At 41.1% G+C, this 22,332-nt stretch overlaps 2 protein-coding genes across 4 annotated transcripts in view; both read left to right on the top strand.

Annotated features, from left to right (window-relative positions):
• The window catches only part of LOC116940030 (small conductance calcium-activated potassium channel protein 2-like), a 191,632-nt gene extending 178,458 nt beyond the window's left edge, over positions 1-13,174 (top strand). Inside the window, exon 9 of the transcript XR_012929985.1 lies at positions 11,167-13,174. The gene's annotated coding sequence lies outside the window, so the exon portion shown is untranslated. The remainder of the gene's footprint in view (positions 1-11,166) is intronic.
• Positions 1-22,332, top strand: part of LOC116939737 (WD repeat-containing protein 7-like) — a 90,669-nt gene that overhangs the window by 39,662 nt on the left and 28,675 nt on the right. For all 3 annotated transcript variants that reach the window (XM_032948714.2, XM_032948541.2, XM_032948631.2), the window contains exons 9-18: positions 1,350-1,452; positions 2,978-3,119; positions 4,428-4,676; positions 6,096-6,316; positions 7,409-7,604; positions 9,086-9,300; positions 10,338-10,626; positions 13,181-13,480; positions 14,823-14,976; positions 20,901-20,989. In XM_032948714.2, coding sequence (XP_032804605.1) covers positions 1,350-1,452; positions 2,978-3,119; positions 4,428-4,676; positions 6,096-6,316; positions 7,409-7,604; positions 9,086-9,300; positions 10,338-10,626; positions 13,181-13,480; positions 14,823-14,976; positions 20,901-20,989 — 1,958 coding nt within the window. The remainder of the gene's footprint in view (positions 1-1,349; positions 1,453-2,977; positions 3,120-4,427; positions 4,677-6,095; positions 6,317-7,408; positions 7,605-9,085; positions 9,301-10,337; positions 10,627-13,180; positions 13,481-14,822; positions 14,977-20,900; positions 20,990-22,332) is intronic.

The following is a 22,332-nucleotide window of genomic DNA, read 5'->3' as shown; positions in this document are numbered from 1 at the left end:
ACGTAACTTTCCCCGCATTGCTTGGGGGGGTCAGGCCAGTTGCACTTACACATGGGGACAACGTGTTGCTTGTATCTTGTAACTGGGATGCTCTTGACGCTGTTGCCAGAAGTAAGGAATCCCATCCACTGCTCATGGGGACCCTTACCTTGCGTGCTGTGTGTACAATATATCCACAGGTATTAACATGGTCCAACGGTAGTGCATTTGCAGTTGAGATCCGGCAGGCCGCCCTGGTTATTAATGCAGGTGTCACTGTATGTTAAAGATCTGGTGACCCCTTTCGAAAATAATAGGACAATTTGTTCAAGCATCACGGTCAAAACTTGCCAAATTTGAAAATGTACTTGAAAATTACTTAATGGAGGATGCATATCAACCCCTTCTGTAAAACTACTGCAGACTGTAAAAACATCGCAACTTTTGTATAACCCTGCACTATGAGAATTATATGTCAGACCAACATCAGTGCAGTGTAAAATAGAGGTTCTGTTTTATTTACAAATCAAAGCCTGTATGGTATTTGGAATAAACTGAATTGAACGTATTAAGGTGTTTCTATTCTAGATTTAAATGTAAAGCTTTCGTGACTGCTAGGATCCATACTCTTGGGTTTTGTTATTTTATTTTCACCTACGTGACTTTACCCAATAGAACCAAAGAGTAACGTGTTTCTCTTGTAGGCCTACTTTTCTACACATACCCATGGGTATATTGCTACAGTCATATACCTCCGTTAAAGAGGCTCACATTATTAGTACCAGTAATGAATTCAATGATAAGTAAAATATCTTGTTACTTTTTGGAAAAATGTGAAGATGTCCCAACGTTATTATTCAACGTAGTTGCTCTGCTGAACGTTGTGTAAATATTCATCAATCTTATAAATACTAGGTAATATTTAAAGTGAGCGTCTCTGCTTTTGTAATGTTCATTAGCATTTCTGATCGTTTCTGAGTTTACTTCTGACATTGCAAGTCAAATATATTTTATTAGGCAGTGTAGCATTAATTGTGTATATGCTCTGTATCGCATGCCTCTATTTAGTCAGTTCACAAGAGCATTTTGCGTTAGTTTTTAGGGCAATATGGTTCTATGAATAATTATACTTTGGCTTGAGATATAGGAATATACATCTCAGAACGTTGAGTGTAAGTTGCATTTTCCAAGGCCTTATGTATGCTGCACATTCATGTTTAAGTATAGCTGTGCCTCATCACTTGACATAGCCGACTGATCTGTTTGTGTTTACTTGTTTGCATTATCATTTGGCCTTATTGAATGTGTAATACGGTGTACCGCGGTGTCAACAATACTTTTCAAATGAAAACGCTTTGTATTTTTCACAGTTGCCTTCCGGAGAGTAAACACTTCCGCAGTGACGTTGGGAAGGTCATCGACAGTTCACCTCCCAAGCGGCTTTATCGGATAACCTGCCCTCCGGATGAACAGGTTAACATTGCTCTTGTTATTCTATGTGGTGACTTTACCGAAAGAACCAAGAATATGAATCCCTGCAGTCACGAAAGCTTTAAATCAAAAATTGCTCTTGTTGTCTATACAGTCACACACTGCCATTTGCACACTGCCAATAACCTCTTTATAATATATATTTATTCTATCTGACTGTAAACCTGAAATCAATCATTACGCTGTGGGACAGTAGTCTTAATGTGGCATGTAACAAAAAGGGTGCAAATAAGCTGTGACGTGAAATAAAAATGTTGAATATTAATACTGAATGACGAAATTAAAAAAGACAAGATGGAATGTTATCCTAATGAGTCATACTAGTACCATCACATGTAATCTCATTGAAAGACACGTGATCTCATTTTAGAACATTAAGTGTGTGTATTTACCTCTAAGAGTGGCAAATTGGATGATTGGTTCAAGAAAAATTTGTGTAAGATATCGAAAATTTATGTTCTCTGATTCTCAAAAGGTGAATATGGGCATTCAGCTAAAAATCATGTCTATATACAGGTGGTCTCCGGTTTACAATTGTCTGATTGATGATGATCCACATTTATGACGTTTATATAATGCCACAATGGATCGTTTTACGACACACAAACTTGATTTACACCACATCTCCCGGCATGAATTCACACTTTTGAAAGAGTCTGTCTGGTTTCCGATGTGACTTGGCGTGGAGATTTTGTTATTCTCAAGTGTTTGTATGGATTTTTTGCCTCTTGAACCCTGGTTAAATACGGCTGATAAAAAGACAAAAACGCATTGGCAAGTCATGTTTCTACTGTCTGGGAAAAAAGGGTCTGATTTACGACGGTCTGATTCATGATGGGGTTTTCAGGGATGCATTGTGTCGTAAAAGAGAGGACCGAGCCTGCATTTTCTCAGTCTCGTTGGCTGTAAGAGCTAATGATGTGATCTTTAACAGGACGTTGCAATCCATTGGTTCCTATAATGACTATCATCAGCAAAAATTGAACTGTTTAAGCCAATCTCCATTTCTGTTTTTCTTTAATTCTTAATATACAATTAATTTTTTGTTTAATATTCAAATGTGTTATTTTTTTTTATTTTTTACCTGTGGCAGGGCCCATTGAGCTAAGAATTAACCCTGGTGAAGGGTATCCTTTCCCCCCGACTCCTCTTCTAAATTATCCAATCAATTGGAGATCAGAGTTAAAATGGATAGCCACAGGTTTCTGAATGATCTGTACAGGTTTAAGTTGTGTGGGATTTTTCTAGGTTTTTATTTTCTTTAAAATACTAAAAGGAGTTAGTCCCACGGGTTTAAATGTAATCCTTTGTAATAACGCTTGCTTTCTCTGAGAACATTTCATATCGTTGTTCTTAAATTCATTGCATGTAACCTTATGCGTAACAACGTGTAAATCGTTTTCTAATTATGTATTTTGGGGGGATATGAATGTAATGAATATACCTTCATTTATGCACAACCTGTTTATTGATGGCATTTTTTTTTTAAACACTTATTTGTGATCAGCCATTAATCTGCCTGCCAGTCATGAAGTATTTCCATGGGAAGTCGTCGTCGTCATCGTCGTCGCAGCTACTTGTGCAGGGGGACTCTATGGGCCAGTTGACAGTTTGGCGCATACCGGCAGAACAAGCACAACATCAAAGTGGTCAGTATTTCAGCTCTTGCATAATAAGCCTTGATATCCGTGAATGTTGTTCTTCTTCCAGAAGCCTCACAAACGTGGTTTAAAAGTAAAATATATGCGCAACAATTAGAATCCACCAAAATTCTTGACCAATGCGTTTCTTCATAAACTTTCATGGAAATGGATTTTGCACTCTTCCAGATGGAAACACACAGTGGGAGATTAATTGCACTTTAGTTAAGAGCAGATTCCAGTCCAGTTTTTATCTCTCCAAGGTAAAATGCAAGTATAGTGCAGATATTGCCATGGTAGGAAGATATCACATCCTTCATGAGGCATCTGGATTGCCATTCAACTTCACGGAGTAGGCATAGCACAAGGGTGCTTCACAAGTGCTGATGCATCCCAAGGTAGGGGTCAAATTAATGGAATTTGTCTCAGAAACAGAATCACATGGTTGCAGAGTGAGCATATAAAGTACGGAGTTTGCAGAGTGGATTAACCGCGCACACTTTCAATTCCTTCTCTAAGTGGCATAACGAGGGTGCAGTGGACACCCCCGTCATACACACGTGCAGTCCGTCAATGTCAAGAAGCCATCCAGGCTACGGCCATGAATTCCATTGCACCTCGCCCTTGCTTCAGTATGTCCGCCAGATCCAGCAACTATACCACAGTCAATCCCACACCTTGCTCGGCTATTTTACAGCTAGCTACACACCTCCAACATGTATTGCAGCATCGGCCTCACCTTGTTCATGATGCTGGCCCCCCACCACTTCTCTAAACACTTCTGTCCTGCTGTACTTAATGGGTGCTCACGAATAACACATTGTTCTGTCAAATCTCTCTCCGTGGTGCTGACGTGAAAAATAACCGCCACTTTTTTCAAATTTTCTTGTTGTGGTTTTTACACCTGATGATGATTGCTTGTGTTGCAGTCGAAACGTCGTGATAATTTTATTGTTTTATATTTTTATACTGGAAGGAACGAAGTTGTAAACTGAGTGTACCAGCCTGCAATAGGTTAATGTGTCCGTCCGTCCGTCCCCTTTCAATACTTTAACGAAGTGAAATCTCGTGCTGTTGGGGTGTAAAAATAAAATTGCGCAAAATTCCAATGTTCCTACCAGCCCACCCTGCAGGGACCTGTTTATTTTATTGTTTCCCTTCTACGTGGTGACTTTACCGAAAGAACCAAGAATATGAACACATTGTTCCACTACATGTGATGTGTGCTTGCAAAGACAAACATTTTAATACATTATGTAATGTATGTGGGACAATAGGAAATAAAATTGATGAATAACATTTTTTTTTTCCTTCCAGATGTGGACATGACCAGACGGGTGAGTTTGAAGTCTCACTTTGAGGTGGCAGTGCCTCGTCCAGCAGGTGTCATAGATCAGTTGAGTGTGGTTCCAGGATGCAGCAAACCTCTGCTGGTTATGTCCAGCATTTATATCCCTGCCAGTGGACAGCTCGTGTGTGGCCGTGAAGATGGAAGCATTATCATTGTACCTGCAACACAGACTGCGGCAGTGCAGCTGCTGCACGGCGAACATGCATCACGCAGAGGTAACCAACATCCTCGACGCATAAAGAGGCAGCCATTCAAATTGGAGCGAGACATTTCTTCACAGTACGTGGCAGTCAGTGTGAGGATACTTAGTTCCATAGTTCATTTATTTGGTATAGCCCTGTGAGCCATTCGGCTCTTGAATCGGGTGCAACCGCAACAAACGAAAACGTCAACAAGAAAACATCTCTTACTTAAAGAACGAAACTTAATAACTTATTTCGGATTGAGTATGTTCCTGTAAAAATGTCATTTCTTCACTTAACTTTCCCCCCCCATCACTTCGCCGACGACACCCAGAATTATTTTTTCCTTCCTTTACCCCCGACAAATGCCTCCCGTATTTCAGACTGTTCGATCACGGTCTGATCCTGGATGTTACACACGGAGCCCACAATCCACCACTGCGCCAGTACCTCTCCGTCACGATGCCATGTTGCCAAATCACGAATAGTCAATGGGAAAAAGGCGTGAAACGTGAACTGGTATATAAATATAAAATCGCTAATAAACGAATTTTGCAAAAGAAAAAATGTGCGTGAATGAAGATGTTTTACTGTATTATATATGTAGTGGACTGTTTTTCAGTAACATATCGGTAACATACTTGGATTGTTATGGCAACTCTCTTGGAAGTGACATTGTTTTTCGAAGTTCTGACTCATTTTAAGCAACAGCCTGGGATACACAGCCAGGTACAGGCAGTCCTCGACTTACAAACGGGTTGCGTTCCTGAGACCTGTTCTTAAGTCGATTTGTTCATATCTCGGAACTCAATATTTAATTGTACAGTGCATACCGGTCAGTGTAATAATATTGGTTATGGTTCAGCAAATAAGGGAAGCAATTGTTAAACTCATAAATCAGTTAAAATATTGTACATTTGCATATGATACAGTAATAGATACTCTATAGTAAATAAAACATAAAATAAAGTAATATGAAAAAAAAACAGTTTTATTTTCACTTTCCTCGAGTCCTGATGCTGGCTTGCTTGTCAGAAGGGGCGGTTTGTAACTACGACCAAACGTTTGCAAGTCTGATGGACGTTCATAAGTGTGGATGATCGTAAGTCGGACGTTTGTATCTCGGGGACAGCTGTACCCATGAAGTGAGAGTTTTAAATATTTTGGGTTGCATTTTTAAGGTTTTTATCATTATAGTTGAAATTTCAGTGGTATAATTCTACATACGTAATGAGACAATATGTTGATACACCGACTTGTCATCTTTTGCCACTTTATAACAGCTGGCTTATTGTAATATAGCAAAAGCGTAACTCTATTTAGACTCGTTAGTCCAGAATTTTTTCGTGATCCGTGTTATGCATATGTAAAACTGCGCAGAGAGAAAGTCTGGTTACTTTGTTTGATGCCCTGTTAAACATGTGATTTGCCCATCGTGTCACGCGAGTCTAGGCTGGCCACCCCACCGTACACTACGTGGGCACGAGGGCAAAGTGAGCAGCCTGCTCTACCCATATCAGCTGTCCCCTCGCTACGACCAACGTTGGCTGCTCTCTGGGGGCGTGGACTTCTCTGTGATCCTTTGGGATATCGTCTCTGGAGAAATGTTGCACACCTTCTGCATCCACGGTGGCGAGATCCTACAGCTGCTCGTTCCTCCAGAAGGATGCACTGTAAGTTCATGACACTTAAAACAGTAATCGTGTACTTTTTCACCAAAGTCCATAGAAACAGTTTTTTTTTTTTATCAGCTGCATGAGGCCATGGTTTGATATTATTTTGATAATGGGACAAAATAATAAATTGGTTTGTTTTATTGTGTCTGTGTTAATATATCATCGTGATAATGCATTGTATTTTTAAATATACACTTCACGTTTTATAGTTGTAGACAATATACAAAGGTGATTAAATATTGTGTAAGAATGTACATTTTGGTCATCATGGACATACTTGATTTTAAGTAATGAGTCTGTACAAAGCACTCATCCTCCCACGAAGTTTTATTTTTGGTTTGTGATGTATATTTGTTGGAACACCATAAGCATATTATTTTGTGTAATAAAGTTTATTTAAACAATTTTCCAATACGACTAAGCTAACCATTCCATAACTGAAAAATAAGTAAAATATTTGTTCTCTTTAAAATTTGTCTTTATTATGTATGTATGTTGAACTTGTTTCGCACCGTACATAGCTTACGATGTTATTCATAATAAAGGTTTTTGGGTTAGATCGCGTTATTTATAAATGTGTCGTAACCCTCCACCACCCGACACGGCCAATCAGCAAAAAAAAGTGTCACGTTGACACAAGACAAATAATTCACTACTTTAGCCAACCGGTGTGTTGAAGAGTGAATCGACAACATTTACAGTTTGAATACGACGTTTCGCTGGTAATTACATCCAGCATCATCGGGCAATTTGCCAGAATAGTAAAGCCCTCCACTTGCTCCCGGTCTTAAATAGAGCAGCAGCAGGGTGACGTCATCATTTAACTCACTTCAGGTGCAGTGATTTGAGGCGGAGGGCGGGGGGGGGTATTGTAATTATGTAATCGATTAGTAATCAGTCAATGGTTATGATTAGTAATGAGAGAGAGAGACACCAAACCAAGCACGAAAAGCAGTTTGTTCAAACCAGTGTGATCCGCAGAGGGCTCGTGAAACTGGGGCTATGCTTTCAAAAGTGTTTCGGGTGTGCAGGAGCACGCCGCCGCGTGTGCTGATGACTGCTCTTGTCCTTGTGCTGCTCACGAGACAGCCACGTGTGCAGCACTGCGTGTGTTCGGTGGCAAGCGACCACTCGGTGGCCTTGCTGAGTCTCAAGGAAAGACGCTGCATCATGCTGGCGTCACGCCACCTCTTCCCTGTGCAAACCGTCAAGTGGCGCCCGCTTGATGACTACCTGGTGGTCGGCTGCTCAGATGGGTCCGTCTACGTGTGGCAAATGGAGAACGGTGAGACCTCGCAGCCGTTCAGTAACCCAAGTGCTGCGTATTCTTTGGTTCTTTCGGTAAAGTCGCGCAGAATGAGAATTAAAAAGATGATAATAAATTAATTAAAAAAAAAACGATACGGTAAGATTCGCACGACGTTTCGGCCACAGCACAAGTGGCCTTCCTCAGGTGAAAGGAACGACATTGAAGCTCTGTCGTCCCGACAGGTCTGTAACTTTCACCTGAGGAAGGCCACTTGTGTTGCGGCCGAAACGTTCGTGATAATTTTATTGTGGTGTTTTGTTTTATTGGTTTATTATTTTATTCTCATTCTACGTGGTGACTTTACCGAAAGAACCAAAGAAGATGAATCCTTGCAGTCACGAAAGCTTTAAATCGAAATTTAAGTGCTATAATGAGCAACTAGGTTTGTGAGTGCATTTTTTTAACGCGTCGATTTATATGCACTATATCCCCCTACGGCCTAACACAACCACGTGATGTTCAGTTTATCCCCTCAACACCAACCAGAGACTTATCCTAAATATTGAAAATTTTGAGTTGTTTTACAATGTATTGGAAACATTTACAATATATAAAAACATTAGGGACTTTGTTAGCAGTGGTGCACAAGTATAAACACACCATAAAACCCACAGCATGTTTCAATAGCATCATCTTATAATTTACTACTATATTTACCCAAGAACGTCAGTGTGTAATGCGCATAACGTCACTCAACATCGACCAGCCCCCCTCATTAATAATCATGAGCAGGTGACGTCACTCCACATCGAACAGCACCCCTCATTAATAATCATGAAGCGGTGACATCCTCCAAATGGACACCCCCCCACCATTAATAATAATTAGCGGGTGACGTCACTCCACATGGGGGGGGTGGGGGGCGAGGCGCCTCCTCCCCCCTCCTTAGCGTCAACTCACAACCCTCACTACAAAGGCAGAATCCTCACGTCATGCGATCTCCGTAACGCTGTTGAGACATCAAAGTAAAAAGGACGTCATGATGAACAAGGGATTATAACCTTTAAATGAAATAAGTCTGTTCTCACCGCGCCCTTACAAATTGCACACGCATTGATGCAATTAATACATCACCTCGCGGTCTGCTTTTCGCTTGCAAGTTCCAGATTTACTGCAATACACCTGTCATTGGACGGGCAAAAGGCTAGTATAGAGTAGGCCATTCCTTCACATCAGAGAGAAAAGGCAGAGTGATTGGCTGATGTGCAGTTGGAGGTTTAATATACTGGGTGAAGTGATAAGGATGGCCTTTTAAATGGTCCTGGGATGATATATTTGGGTTTCTGACAAGCACGTTGAATTAATATTGACCATCAGGTGTCGTGTAGCTGTTGTAATAACAATGCTAGACTAAGATTTCCATTGTTTTTAAATCTCCAAGAGGCCTTTAGATTCTAATAAAAGGGTACCTTTCTGTATCCCGATTTTGTGGGGGTTTATCGTCACTTTGTGCGCAGGAGCATTGGATCGGTGTGTAATGGGCATCAGTGCAGTGCAGATATTACAAGGCTGTGATGAAGCTGTTCCTGCAGCCTTAGAGAGTGCGAGCCACCCAGCAGTAAACCTGAAGCAGGCCATGGCGCGGCGCAGCTTGGCCGCCCTCAAGCACGCAGCCCACCACAAGCTTCACAGCCTGGCCACCAACCTGCTTGCGTCTGATGTCAATGACAAGGTATCTCACGTAAACCATGTTGGTATCCCTTTAACGTGTGTTTGGCACACTCGTTTGTAAGCTTAAACTAGACAAAACACATTTGCCTTTCACGAAGAAAAAAAAAAAACGAATGAGCACCTAATTATTTGACGATTGAATTAAAGTTGAATTCATAGGTTACTGATTTATTACATTCTCATTTAACAGTGGTGAAATTAGATTAGTGAATACTGCCTGCTTTGACATGGTCCAGTAAACATGGTCATTCATGAAAAAAGTGCACATAGAAACGTGGAGAAATTAGTGTTTGGAATTACACTGAGACAGAAATAGGCACAAATGGTTAATGGCATCATTAAAACTGTAAGCAAAAGTGGGCCTGGGAAGCTAAATGAGAATTTGGCTGATGGTTAAAAATCATGACAAAGTGACAGATAAGAAATTTTATGCATCTGTGAGAACAAGGAAATGGAGCGTTGAAATCGGTTATTGTGGACGCTGCAGTGGCAGGAGGTCGTGGGTTCGATCCCGACCCTGATTGGTAACTGTGTATTTGAAGTTTGCGTGTCTCTCTCCCCCTGGTCACGTGGAATTTTCTCCAGGTCCTCTGGTTTTTCACTCCACATTTAGAAACATGCGTTTAGAGTATTTGTCTGCCATACATTTCCATATGATAAGCCACTTAATAGAGCTATCGTTTGTGGCCAGATAGCTTCTGAAAAATAACTATATAGCTCAGTGGGCTTTACTTGGTAAAATAAAAAATATAGTTTAGTTTTAGATTATTGCATTGTTTGTGAGATATGGCAGTAGCTTGGACAGGATTTTATTCAGCAGTGGTTCACCATGGCTGGTAATGATAATTACATTTTATCGTCTGTGAATACCATCATCTTATTATCCATTTATAAATCTAGTCCAAGGGATTTGTGTTTTTTTCCATATTTAGACATGTCTCAGGATAGTTCATGGTAAATGTTGTCTACCTTTTTAGAATTCAAGTAAAAAAACATTCACCTTTTAACTTGACTTGTTATCTTTCTGTTTTGTTGCAGGATGCGCTCCCTAAACACTCCAACACGGCGCTGCTAGTTCAGGCCCTTCGCATGAGTTTGGGAGATCCGGACATCCACGTGCTATTTTTTGACGTGGAAGCTTTGGTTGTACAGTTGCTGACAGAAGAGGCATCACGCCCAGTCCCTGCGCTGGTTTCTCCAGACACGCTACGTAGGCCGTCCAGTTTCTTGGACCGTGGAGGTTTGGCAACATCCTCTTTTCTTGCCGGGAAGAAGGCCGGTGACATATTTCAGCAGGTCAAAGACACTATCAAGGAAAATATCAAAGGTAACTACATAGTTTATCTTGGTTTGTGTGGCAAATTACCATGCCTAAATACGTTTTTACTTAATTTAGGAATATAAAGTATTTTTTTACAGTATAACACCTTATTTGTACACCCGACCCCCCCCCCCCCCCCGCTCTGTACAGACGATGCATTCTGAGAAATGGCCATGCAGTGTGAATCCATGCAGAGGGAACCCAGTTTTACAGAGTAGCCAAATCAGTAACAACCATTCCATGATGGGTCAGATGAATGGGTACACTATGGATAAGAATATCATTGAATACCAGCTCGCTCTGCGGTATTCATCTGAAACCTCGCCACGCTGCACTATTTGTGCTTGCGTAACTAACGCAAACATTTCCGCACGTTGAATCTTTCTACACGATTTATGGGAGCATTTCCGTAAAGTTGGATTTCCGTAATTTGGGTCTTCTGCATCTCGGGGACTTACTGTATGTTTGTATTTAGAACTTTCGCACCGTATGTTGCCAATAGTGCTAAGCGGAGGTGCAGAGGAAGGACAACAAACTAAACACAAGTTTCGATTTAAAGCTTTCGTGACTGCAGGGATTCATATTCTTGGTTCTTTCGGTAAAGTCACGTAGAAGGAATAATAAAGTGTCACGTTGACAAAAAAAATCATGAAAATAAAACATAGCTGTCGGAAAGACAGCGTCTTAATTAATTTTATTATGTTATGTTTTATTTGTATTATTTTATTATTTCCCTTCTACGTAACTTTACCGAAAGAACCAATAATATAAACACAACAGCATTTTCAAAGAAATGAGTCAACTACTATAGATTTATAAAAGTGCATAGCTCCAATGGCTTCCTAATATCGGATGCAAGAGCATTCCAGATGGCTGTAGAAGCCCATCTGGTGATGGAAGGAACTGTTTAATTTACAGCCTTATGTAATATTCTCAGTGACTGGGTTTTCATGACCCTAATCAAAATGGAATTCTAGTCAGTTGTGATAGTTAAGTACAGTAAAACCTTGGATTGCGAGCATAATTTGTTCCGGAAACGTGTTTGTAATCCAAAGCACTCGTATATCAAAGCACTCGTATATCAGTTGTGATCACGTGACGCTCGGCAGTACAAAGCGTACACGTGCTACTCGTATTGCAAGACCTCGCTCGTTTATCAAATTAATATTTATTTAAAAATTTTGCTCGTCTTGCAAAACACTCGCAGACCAGGTTACTCGCAATCCAAGGTTTTACTGTACAGTATCTCCATGTTTAGTAGGTAAAGGTCTATAACTTTCACCTTATGCAATTAAATTAGTATGATGCAAGAAGTGTCTTATCATCTGCAACATTTTGGAGTTGCAGGGTGTGTGAAAATGCATAATGTCTGCAATTTTCCTGAATATTACCCTCCTGTTTTGTGGAATGATTTCCTATTCACTGCAAGAAATGCATAAATAAGAGTCATGCGGAAATTACGCTCTGTTTACCGACGTGTTATCGGCGACTTTTTAAACGTGGCACCAAATATACATTTTCAGTACCGGAAAAGATACACGGGGAGACCCTTGCATATCACGGGGGGTTACGTTCTTGGAAAGTGGCGCGAAAGCCAAAACCGCGCAATACAACACTTAAGCCTTGCATAAATAACGGGGTTAGGTACAAGGCAACCATGCAGAAACACATCACAATTGAAATAAGTCCGTACTATATGCCCAATTAACTAAAAACCAAATAATTAAATAAGCACGCAAAAACCCTGTACAAAATATATTCCAAGACAATAAATAGTATAAATTCTGTCCTTATGATCCAGAGCAGGTGTCTTTGTGGGGAGTGTTAGCGCTACGGTTAGCGCGCTGCGCTATGAACTCGGTGACTCGAGTTCAATTCCTGCTCACGCCCAACACCAGTGACGATGATCTGAATCGTTCCTGGGCCTCCCCTAGGTCGACTCGGCCTCAAATGAGATCTCTGGTATGATGTTTGAACATCACGCTGGCCATCCACCTCCTCGTGTGTCGTGCAGGCCTTCATAGGTGCTCGCTGATAGCACTTGCCCCAACAGTTGGTTAAGGCTACGCTGGGGATCTTTGTCTTTGTCCGCGAGATGCTTGCACGGCAAAGATTGAGGTGCCACTGGCAGCTCTTGCGTCCCTCGCCAGCACCACGGTATCAGTCAATGAAACAGTTCTTCCGGGTACACTTTACCCACGAAAGGCCAAAACTAACCACCGTGATGGCTACAATAGTTTAAAATCGTAAAAGACAAACCTGCCGATTTTCACGGATTTTCTGTGATCTACAAATTGAGGAAGTCCATCCTGAGATGTTTAATCTTCATTCGGGTGCTAAGGATTAAGCACTGTTGTGGACGTTACAGCCAAACTCCCCTTAATCTGGAATAATAATTTGAATGCTTCCGAAACAGATGCAGTGCATTCCATTAAAACATGTTTGTGTTACATGTTTAAGCTTGTGTGTTTAGACACAGACATCGGTAAACTGTGATATCAATCCTTATTGTATTTTGATGCTTGCCGAGGACAGTTATTCACCGTACTTTGTCCTTCAGAGCATCTGTTGGATGATGATGACGATGAGGACGAGCAAGATCAAAGTCATGATGGACATATGGAACGCCGGTCTCACCACTCCAAGCCTCTCACTCTACAAGGCTCAAATCTGACCATGGAGACAGCGAAGCTGTTTATGTCCTGTCTGCACACTTGGGGACTCGATCAAGCACTTGATGAGATCTGTCTCTCCAGGCTTGGCTTGCTTAAACCTCACTGCCCTGTCTCATTTGGACTGGTTTCACGTGGGGGTCACATGTCTCTCATGCTACCTGGCTGGAGGCGTCACCATGCTCCAAGTGTGTAAAATGAAATTTAATTATCTAATCATTGTATTGTTTCGATTTAAAGCTTTCGTGACTGCAAGGATTCATCTTCTTTGGTTCTTTCGGTAAAGTCACGTAGAATGAGAATAAAATAAAACAATAAAATTCTCACGACGTTTCGGCCACAACACAAGTGGCCACTTGTGTTGTGGCCGAAACGTCGTGAGAATTTTAGTGGCCACTTGTGTTGTGGCCGAAACGTCGTGAGAATTTTATTGTTTTATTTTATTATTTTATTCTCATTCTACGTTACTTTACCAAAAGAACCAAATAACATTGTATTGTTGCTATGACAATTGCCAGTTTTTGTATGTTTGATAAGTCCTTCCAATATCTTATTGGTTCTATAGCGTCTTAGTGTCAGTGAAAGTAAGTATATTTTGCGTGTTGTAAATAGAATAACTTTTGCTCAATGTCAAGAGGCGATCGTGGCCATTGCGGTTGATGTCACCACACATCACCCACCACTCCTTTCGATTAAATCTTATAGCTTGTGCAAAGTTTACACCTGACGTCTAAGGTCTACCCTCCACAGGGTATACCACTCTGCATCTAACGATCCATCAATATAGTAGAATTTCAATTATTACACTCGTGATAATTGGATCAGGACACGATTATAAGAATCATTGATTTGCACTTCATGTAGATAAAATACAAGTGATATGTTTATGCTATATTTAGGATAATGGTTAACTCGGGTTTGTTGACTATAAAAACAAAATGTTTATTTTCTCTTTTGTTAAGACGTTATGGTTCTTTATTTCTATCCTGAGTCAAAGCCATTTTTTTCTCTCCTCTCTCCATCGAGCTTTGTAGTAACCCCAAGCAGCATCGTTTTACGTTTTCTGCGGTTATGCATGGCCTCTTCACTTGAACATTCCTCCACTTTCCTTTCTTAATCTCGGGCCTAGCACCTCTGTATGTCATTCACCTGCTGTAGGGTTCCCTCGACCTGCATGCAACCTACGGGCCTGCCCGCCATGTTTTCATTAAAATTCCTTTCACACTTGCGAATCTTCAACGTTTCTGTGACAAAGTATCCACCCACCTCTCACTGCATTTTACCTCCCAACATCATACCTGTACGATAAGTAGATTCTCATTCGATGCTATTTCTTCATCTTTGTAGTCTTGCACATGACTAGCCAATGTTTGTTAAATGTCGATTCCATGCGTAAGTCGACCCCTGGTATACGAGTTAATTCGTTCAGCATTTCTCTACGTTTTTACATCCCATGAAATGTAATGCAGGTGGGAAATAAGTTGTCCGTTATGAGATTCAAGATTACGTGTAATTGTGTTTTGCCCGCAGATATTGAGCAGGAGAAGACTTTGAATAGCACCCTTGGTGTTTCAAAAGCTGTAACCACACAGCATCTGCTGTCCATCATCTCACTGTCCAACACCCTCATGAGCATGACCAATGCCACATTCAAAGACAGCACCAGCAAGAAGCCGCTACACAAGTGAGTAAAATAGCAATGGTATATTTTAAATAGTTATTTAATGCATTCATATAATTTCCATCAAATATTGCATTAATTGGCTACTCATCCAATAACGGAACATACGGCAATTGGTAGCAGATTAGGTATCAAAACACAAGGCCAGCAGGTAGATATTTAATAAATACATATTAGAAGGGGAGTAGGCCTCGGTAACACTTTTGTCAATGTTATTCATGGCGACATGAAGATATACATTCGGAAAATGGTATTAGATTTGCTGACAACACCGCCGTGATAGCATCCAATGGCCATGAACTACAGGGTACACTAGAATAACTCAATGATGATAGCCGCAATGTTCGACTCAAGATAAATATGAGAAAAACATGTTTAGTTTCAAATGCACTCTTTGGTTCTTTTGGTAGAGCTATGTCGGTATAAAATAAATTAAATCACGACGTTTCGATCGCAACACAAGCAGGGATCCATACTCAATCATCATCAGATGGGAAAACCACAGCAAGAATTTTTTTTGTTGCTGAATATGGAGAGAGTTGCCGTGGTAAAAAAAAAAATATTCCTGTGGTTTTCCCACCTGATGATGATTGCTTGTGTTGCAATCGAAACGTCGTGATTTAATTTATTTAAATTTCTACCTACGTGACCTTAACCTACCTACGTGACCTACCTATGTGACCTTTTCTACCTACGTGACCTTATTTTATACCCTACGTGACTTTACCGAAAGAACCAACGAGTATGGATCCCTGCAGTCACGAAAACTTTAAATCTAGATTAGTTTCAAATGTGTTTTGTTGAACCAGGTGCGAACTCAAATCTAAATCATGTACAACAAGTTCACTCAACGTTAGATATGTCGGAGGGACGCAATGGCATTAGAATGTGCATACTTAGGGCCGCTACCAAGTTGGAACACGATCAAATAGTTAAATTAATATGCAGAAGAGAAATTGAACTCGATAAGGAAAAGCATCATAGCAATGTGTCTAATGAAGAAAGTTTGTAATCATTGAGTACCACCTATGACATCTGAAGACAAGCTTAGGCAGGACATAGCACAAGGAGGGATGATAGCCTGTGGATGAGAATAATGACTGAATGGCAGTCAAAGGAGGCCTGAAAGTATGCCCACTGTGGAGATGGAGTGAAACGTTTATCTGCTGTGCAAGTGATGGGGGGATTGTTGCAACGCGGAATTGTTAAAAAGGTCAGCGGTTTGGGAAGGCCTTCATCCAGCTAGTGGACTGATTGTGGATGTATTTATCTTGCTGTTATCTGGCCGCTATTCAAATATGGTTATCTGATGTTTTACTCCAGATAACTGGAGTTATGCAAGTGAGAACTCCAGTAATCCGGGGGGAGGAGCTGTGACGAGTTATAGACATGCGTTTTGTGAAAACCAAGTGAAATCTCAGCTACCATGGATAGGTGTATCCCACATTACCCTGGATAACTAGAGATTTGTATACAGATGAGTGAGGTCTCAGCCTTACATGGCAGCTGTGAGAGAGGGATCTGCTGGCAATGCAGACACTATGCGTATTGTATTAAAGATTGTTACGAGTCACTATTCTTAGTTTAACATGTGGGAGGCTTTCGCGACCAGTATTATTCATAATCAAGTTTTTGGGTTAGATCAATATTTATAAATGTGTCGTAGCCCTCCACCACCCGTCACGGCCAATCAGTAACAAAGTGTCAGAATAGTGAAGCCCTCCACTTGCTCCCGGTCTTTAATAGAGCAGCAGGGTGACGTCATCATTTAACTCATTCAGATGCAGTGATTTGAGGCGGAGGGGGGGTATTGTAATTATATAGTCGATTGTTAATCAGTCAATGGTTATGATTAGTAATGAGTTGTAGATGAGTAATTAGTTGTAATGTGTGTTATTGTGATTATATGCTACGTTAGTAATCAGTTAATTAGTATGTGTTGATATTCTTTGTTCTTTCGGTAACGTCACGTAGAAGGGAAACAATAATAAAAATATAAAACAATACAATTCTCACGACGTTTCGACTGCAACACAAGCAATCATCAGGTGTAAAAACCACAACAAGAAAATTTGAAAAAAGCGGCGGTTATTTTTAACGTTAGCACCACGGAGAGAGATTTGACAGTTTGTTCAGATGGACTCGTCCATCTGAACAAGCAGTCATCATCAGGTGTGAAAACCACAACAAGAAAATTTGAAAATTTCTTGTTGTGGTTTTCACACTTGATGATGACTGCTTGTGTTGCAGTCGAAACGTCGTGAGAATTTTATTGTTTTATATTTTTATTATTTTATTGTTTCCCTTCTACGTGACTTTACCGAAAAAAACCAGAATATGAATCCCTGCAGTCACGAACGCTTTAAAGCAAAATTTAGTATGTGTTTTCCCTATAAGCAAATGTAATATGTATTATTTAATAATACGCTTCCAGGCCGCACTAAGCCTGTAGGTGTCAGAGCGATTAAAGTTATTTCAATTTCTCTCAATTTCAATGGATTCTCTAATTAGTCTTTGCCAGTAATAATTAGTTTTACACAACACTTCAACGTTATCAAAATCAATTGAGTGTCCTTGTTGACAAGCATGTTCTGCCACTGCCGACAGTATTCTTAGTCAACAATTATACAGTAGATTCAATAAATGGCATACTAGAGATGTGTTTTCCATAATGTAACTCAATTCTTACGATTCCTTGAAAAAAATGTAAATGACAACAAAACCCATAACAACAGAAACCCAGTTGAGAATTGTTACAATTTCGGGTCATGATTTAAAAAATATATATTTTAATGTATGTACTAGTAACCCGACAGTCCATCCATTCCCTCCTAGCCGGTAAACATATCTTGCCTTCTGAACTGTATAATCCCAATTCATCTCGATTTCTCACTTTGTTTCACAAATTCCTCTGCCCACCTTCTCCCTCCATTTGATCTCACCCACTTTCCTCCCCCCATCTCTCTCCTGTTTCTCTATCTCACCTCACCCTCGCTTCTCCGCATCTCCACCTTTCCCTGTCCTGTCTAAATCTCTTGCCTCCTCTTCATAACCCTCTCTCCCACTGCTTGTCCACTTTCCCTTGCTGTCCTCTTGCCATCTTGCTCTCTTTCCTCTCCGATTCATGCCCTTCCACTCTCTCTGCCCCTCTCCATGCCGTCACTTCCTCTATTTCCCTCCATAACCACCCACTACCTCCACCCCTCTATCACTCTCCTTCACCTGCTTTCTCCATCTCCCTCAGACCCCTTCTTTGTTCTAATATAGTATGGCAGTACGAGTATGACCGTGAGAGTATGATGATAACATAGGATGGTGTAGTTTTTCACACATTTGTATGGGATGTACATCCAGGGTGGGAGGTGGGTGGGGTAAGGTGTGACATCGGAGCAATGCAGGAATCCGGCTCGGCGCTGTGGGATACGAGTGGTTTCGCGACGCAGATGTCCGTGGTGACGTCGCTATCACACACACGGGCACATTGAGAGCCAGGCACCCAGCCAGACAGGAATCCACCCACGTCATCCAGCAGACATTTTTTTTCCTAATAGAATTGAATTGTGATATAGTACCTCTAGTAGCTATGGGCACAACAAATAATTCCAGACAACTATATCAAATTAAAATCAATTATGACACGCAGGATTCTGTCTTATTATCAGGGTAAGAATTTATTTAATCAATGTACTGTTGCATGCCTTCTTATTACCTACTAACTCCGATTTATTTGCAGTTCAGTACAATAGTGGTTAAAAATTATTGCAGTTGTGTTTTTTCGCCATTCTGATAACCAGACAATCTGTGCCTCCTTGATACACTCTTGAGATTTGGCACAACACACCTGACCTGCTGTATTATACATGCATGACTGTAGGTCAGACTTGCTTTTCTCATTTCCATGCATCTACATGTAATGATCAGGATGTTGATGAACGGGGGAGATGGGGCATACATGTAGATGCATTTAAGATGTGTGACATTGTCACACGTCACACTGGTGCGTCACCATCGTGTCACACCACCGCATTACACAAGTGTGTCACATCAGCGTGTCGCATCAGCGTTCAAACCCAATAGTTGTTTCCTGTCATGGGGTATTTCTAGTTTCAGACTCGCAGAAGTTGTCGTGAAAATACTGTATGGGAACCTGGCATCTTGTGTATTTTATATGCAAACCTAAAATAACATTTCTTACTGTAAAATACTCGTAAGAATGTGTTTACAAGTATGTAAATGATCTACGATAAATTAAACTGTATAATTTAGGCAACCATTGTATTTTTTAAAATCCAAGTTAGCCTTCGTTTCCAGATATCTGGGCGATGGTGGCGTATGCCTGCAACCACCCCCCCAATGATCGAATCGAAATCCCTCATTTCTATCGGAACATTGGGGTTTATTAGTAATAAATCGGCATTTTGCGACCCCCACTGCCACTGTGTAGCATATCATTACGTGCCAAAGACTCTATGAGATGATAGGACAATAGTCTGTAGCCTGAGTCTATAATTGGCAATAAGTAACGGCAAAGCAGCTATAAGTGACTCACAGAATTGTGCGCAGTTGCGTCTACAACAGTCCACGACTTCCCTGAAGGCATCGACACCTTCAGCGAGCGCTCTGCCGATCACACAACGCGGTTCGAATTCGTCCCTCGATCGACGGCTGCGCCATCGCCGCACATGCGTCGAATAAAAATCAAGGGACAACTCCTTACTTACTAACAACTCCTCTATCATTTCTCATTGCTAGAGGGGTTGTCCCCCCCCCCTACCTGTAAATCCTGGCTCCGCCATTGCCTGCAACCCAGCACTGTGGAAGCGAGGGTTGTTGGATCACACAAATATTGTGAAACTCCATTCCCGTTGACGTCAAGGAGGTGCCATACCCTTACTCGCCAGGAGATGGCGGTAGAGAAAATGTGGACCCCATACAGTGAAACCTTGGATTGCGAGCATAATTCGTTCCAGACACGTGCGCGTAATCCAAAGCACTCGTATATCAAAGCGAATTGCCCCATAGGAAATAATGGAAACTCAGACGATTCGTTCCACAACCCAAAAATACTGTATTCATATAAAAATGATTAATACAAAATACCTTTTTTGTATTTTTATTATTTAAATTTAATATAAAGTAATCAAATGTATTAATTACATTTAATCGTGGCTGGTGTGAGGGAGACGAGGGCGAGGAGGAGGAGGGTTATTGTGTAGGACGACTTTCACTGTCAGTCCAGTTACTAAAGAACAGTCACTACACTTGGACACAATAAAAAAAAATGCTTTACGCACACACACGTGGTGGTCACAACACTATAGTACTATAGTAAACAGTATACACGTGGTCACAACACTATAGTACTGTAGTAAACAGTAAACGCTCGCACGGATGTTGACTATAAGAGTGAGGCACGCCGACTGAGACCGAGTATGGGAGATGATTACCCACAATCCCGCAGTGAGAGAGAGAAAAGAACCATTGGCTCAGTTGTGATCACGTGACGCTCGGCAGACGAAGCGTTATACTGTACACGTACTACTCGTATTGCTCGCTCGTTTATCAAATGCTTATTTATTGAAAAATTTTGCTCGTCTTGCAAAACACTTGCAGACCAAGTTACTCGCAATCCAAGGTTTCACTGTATTTTCTATATGTATTGGATGGAATGTCGCCCCCTTGTTTGGGTTTTCTCCGCGTGCTCATTAATTTTGGACGTTGGTGCTGTCTCGCCACGTGACTGTCTTTTCCTCACACTTCTGAGTCGTTCTTTCTCCTCGAAAGCGAGCTCATACCGTTGCGCATTATACCTTGAAATTATTATACCGTGAGAGCCATATTTAAGTTAATTTTACTAGCTAATAAAATGAACATGAATGTGTGCTTTTGTAATGTTTCCACATTTTTAATAGTTAGTTTCCTTCTAGGCCTCACAGACAGGGAAGCCATGATGGGGTGAAGACCAAGGATGACAGTCCTGCAATCAACCCAGTCATCCAAGGACAAATTAAACAAGGTATTAACTTGAAATATTCCCGTGGCCTTCAAATACATCTTTCGGTTATTGTCAGCCATGTCAAATGAATAAGAATTATTGACATTGACAAATAGCAAACTACCATTAATTGTGCAGTTTTATCATATGGAGAACTCATGCTTAGAATGGCACCGAAAGGAGGGGGCATGGGTCAGAAGCATCATTATTGACTCATGAAAACTAAGTGAGCGTCCTGAACAAGGATGTTCGGCTAGAGCAGGAGTGGGGAACCTTTTTTCTGCCAAGGGCCATTTGGATATTTATATAACATCATTCGCGGTCCATACAAAATGATCAACTTAAAAATTAGCCCGTTATATTTGGTCAAACTTTTAATTAACTCACCCCTAATGCGATAGGCTGGAACTGCTTCTCTTTGGCGAGGCATTTGATGATGTTAGCTGGTATTGACGATGTTGCTATTCGCGACTGCTTTTCCAGGTTTGCTCCTAGATTTATCGAATTTCGAGTCCCGCCTGCGGTTGCCTTGGCAGGGCCAGCAGACCAAATGATTTCGGGGGCCTTATACGGCCCGCGGGCCGGACGTTCCCCACCCCTGGGCTAAAGGATGACGGCCAATGGACAAGACTGGTGATTGACACCAAACAGAGGAAAAAAAAGGGCCTCAGAGGATGACAGTTTCAGAGGCTGCGAGATCAGTTTGTGCAAGATTGCGATGGTTTCTGTCATTTTAAGACCATGAGGGAGTGATAAAATGGGGAGGCCTTCATCCAGTAGTGGATATGAAATGTCTATTTATGGTCTGTTTATACCTAAGCTTAGGCTGCTCCCGTATTAATGTACTTTTGAGTTTGACAGATGAAATGATACCTTTATTCAAGGCATCATGTTTGCAATAACCACAACACAAGCAGTCAAAATGCAAACAAAAGAGACAACTCTGATAATAATATGCACTGTCCTTGAATTTGATTGGTCCACACCCGAGACGGTGTCAGTTTTTGTGCCAGTTAAAAGGGTAAAACCTATTCCTATATCTTGTTTCTGGCAAAGGAGGTCTCATAATGTAAATGCTCACCCCGAGCCCTCAATGCTCTGATAGTGTGCTGTTTTTGAGTTGTACGCCTTTTGGCGTCTTCTGGTCCAACACCAATGGAGACTAGGCTCTAAGAAAAGCCGTCTCGGGTGTGGACCAATCAAATTCAAGGACAGTGCATATTATTATCAGAGTTGTCTCTTTTGTTTGCATTTTGACTGCTTGTGTTGTGGTTATTGCAAACATGATGCCTTGAATAAAGGTGTCAGTTTTTGTGCCAGTTAAAAGGGTAAAACCTATTCCTATATCTTGTTTCTGGCAAAGG

The sequence above is a fragment of the Petromyzon marinus genome, chromosome 1, assembly GCF_048934315.1.
Source record: "Petromyzon marinus isolate PM22_M1 ecotype Great Lakes invasive population chromosome 1, UKy_Petmar_22M1.pri1.0, whole genome shotgun sequence".
In the NCBI taxonomy this organism is placed as follows: Eukaryota; Metazoa; Chordata; class Hyperoartia; order Petromyzontiformes; family Petromyzontidae; genus Petromyzon; species Petromyzon marinus.
The sequence above is the reverse complement of the archived record's forward strand: the minus strand, read 5'-3'. Positions and strand labels throughout refer to the sequence as shown.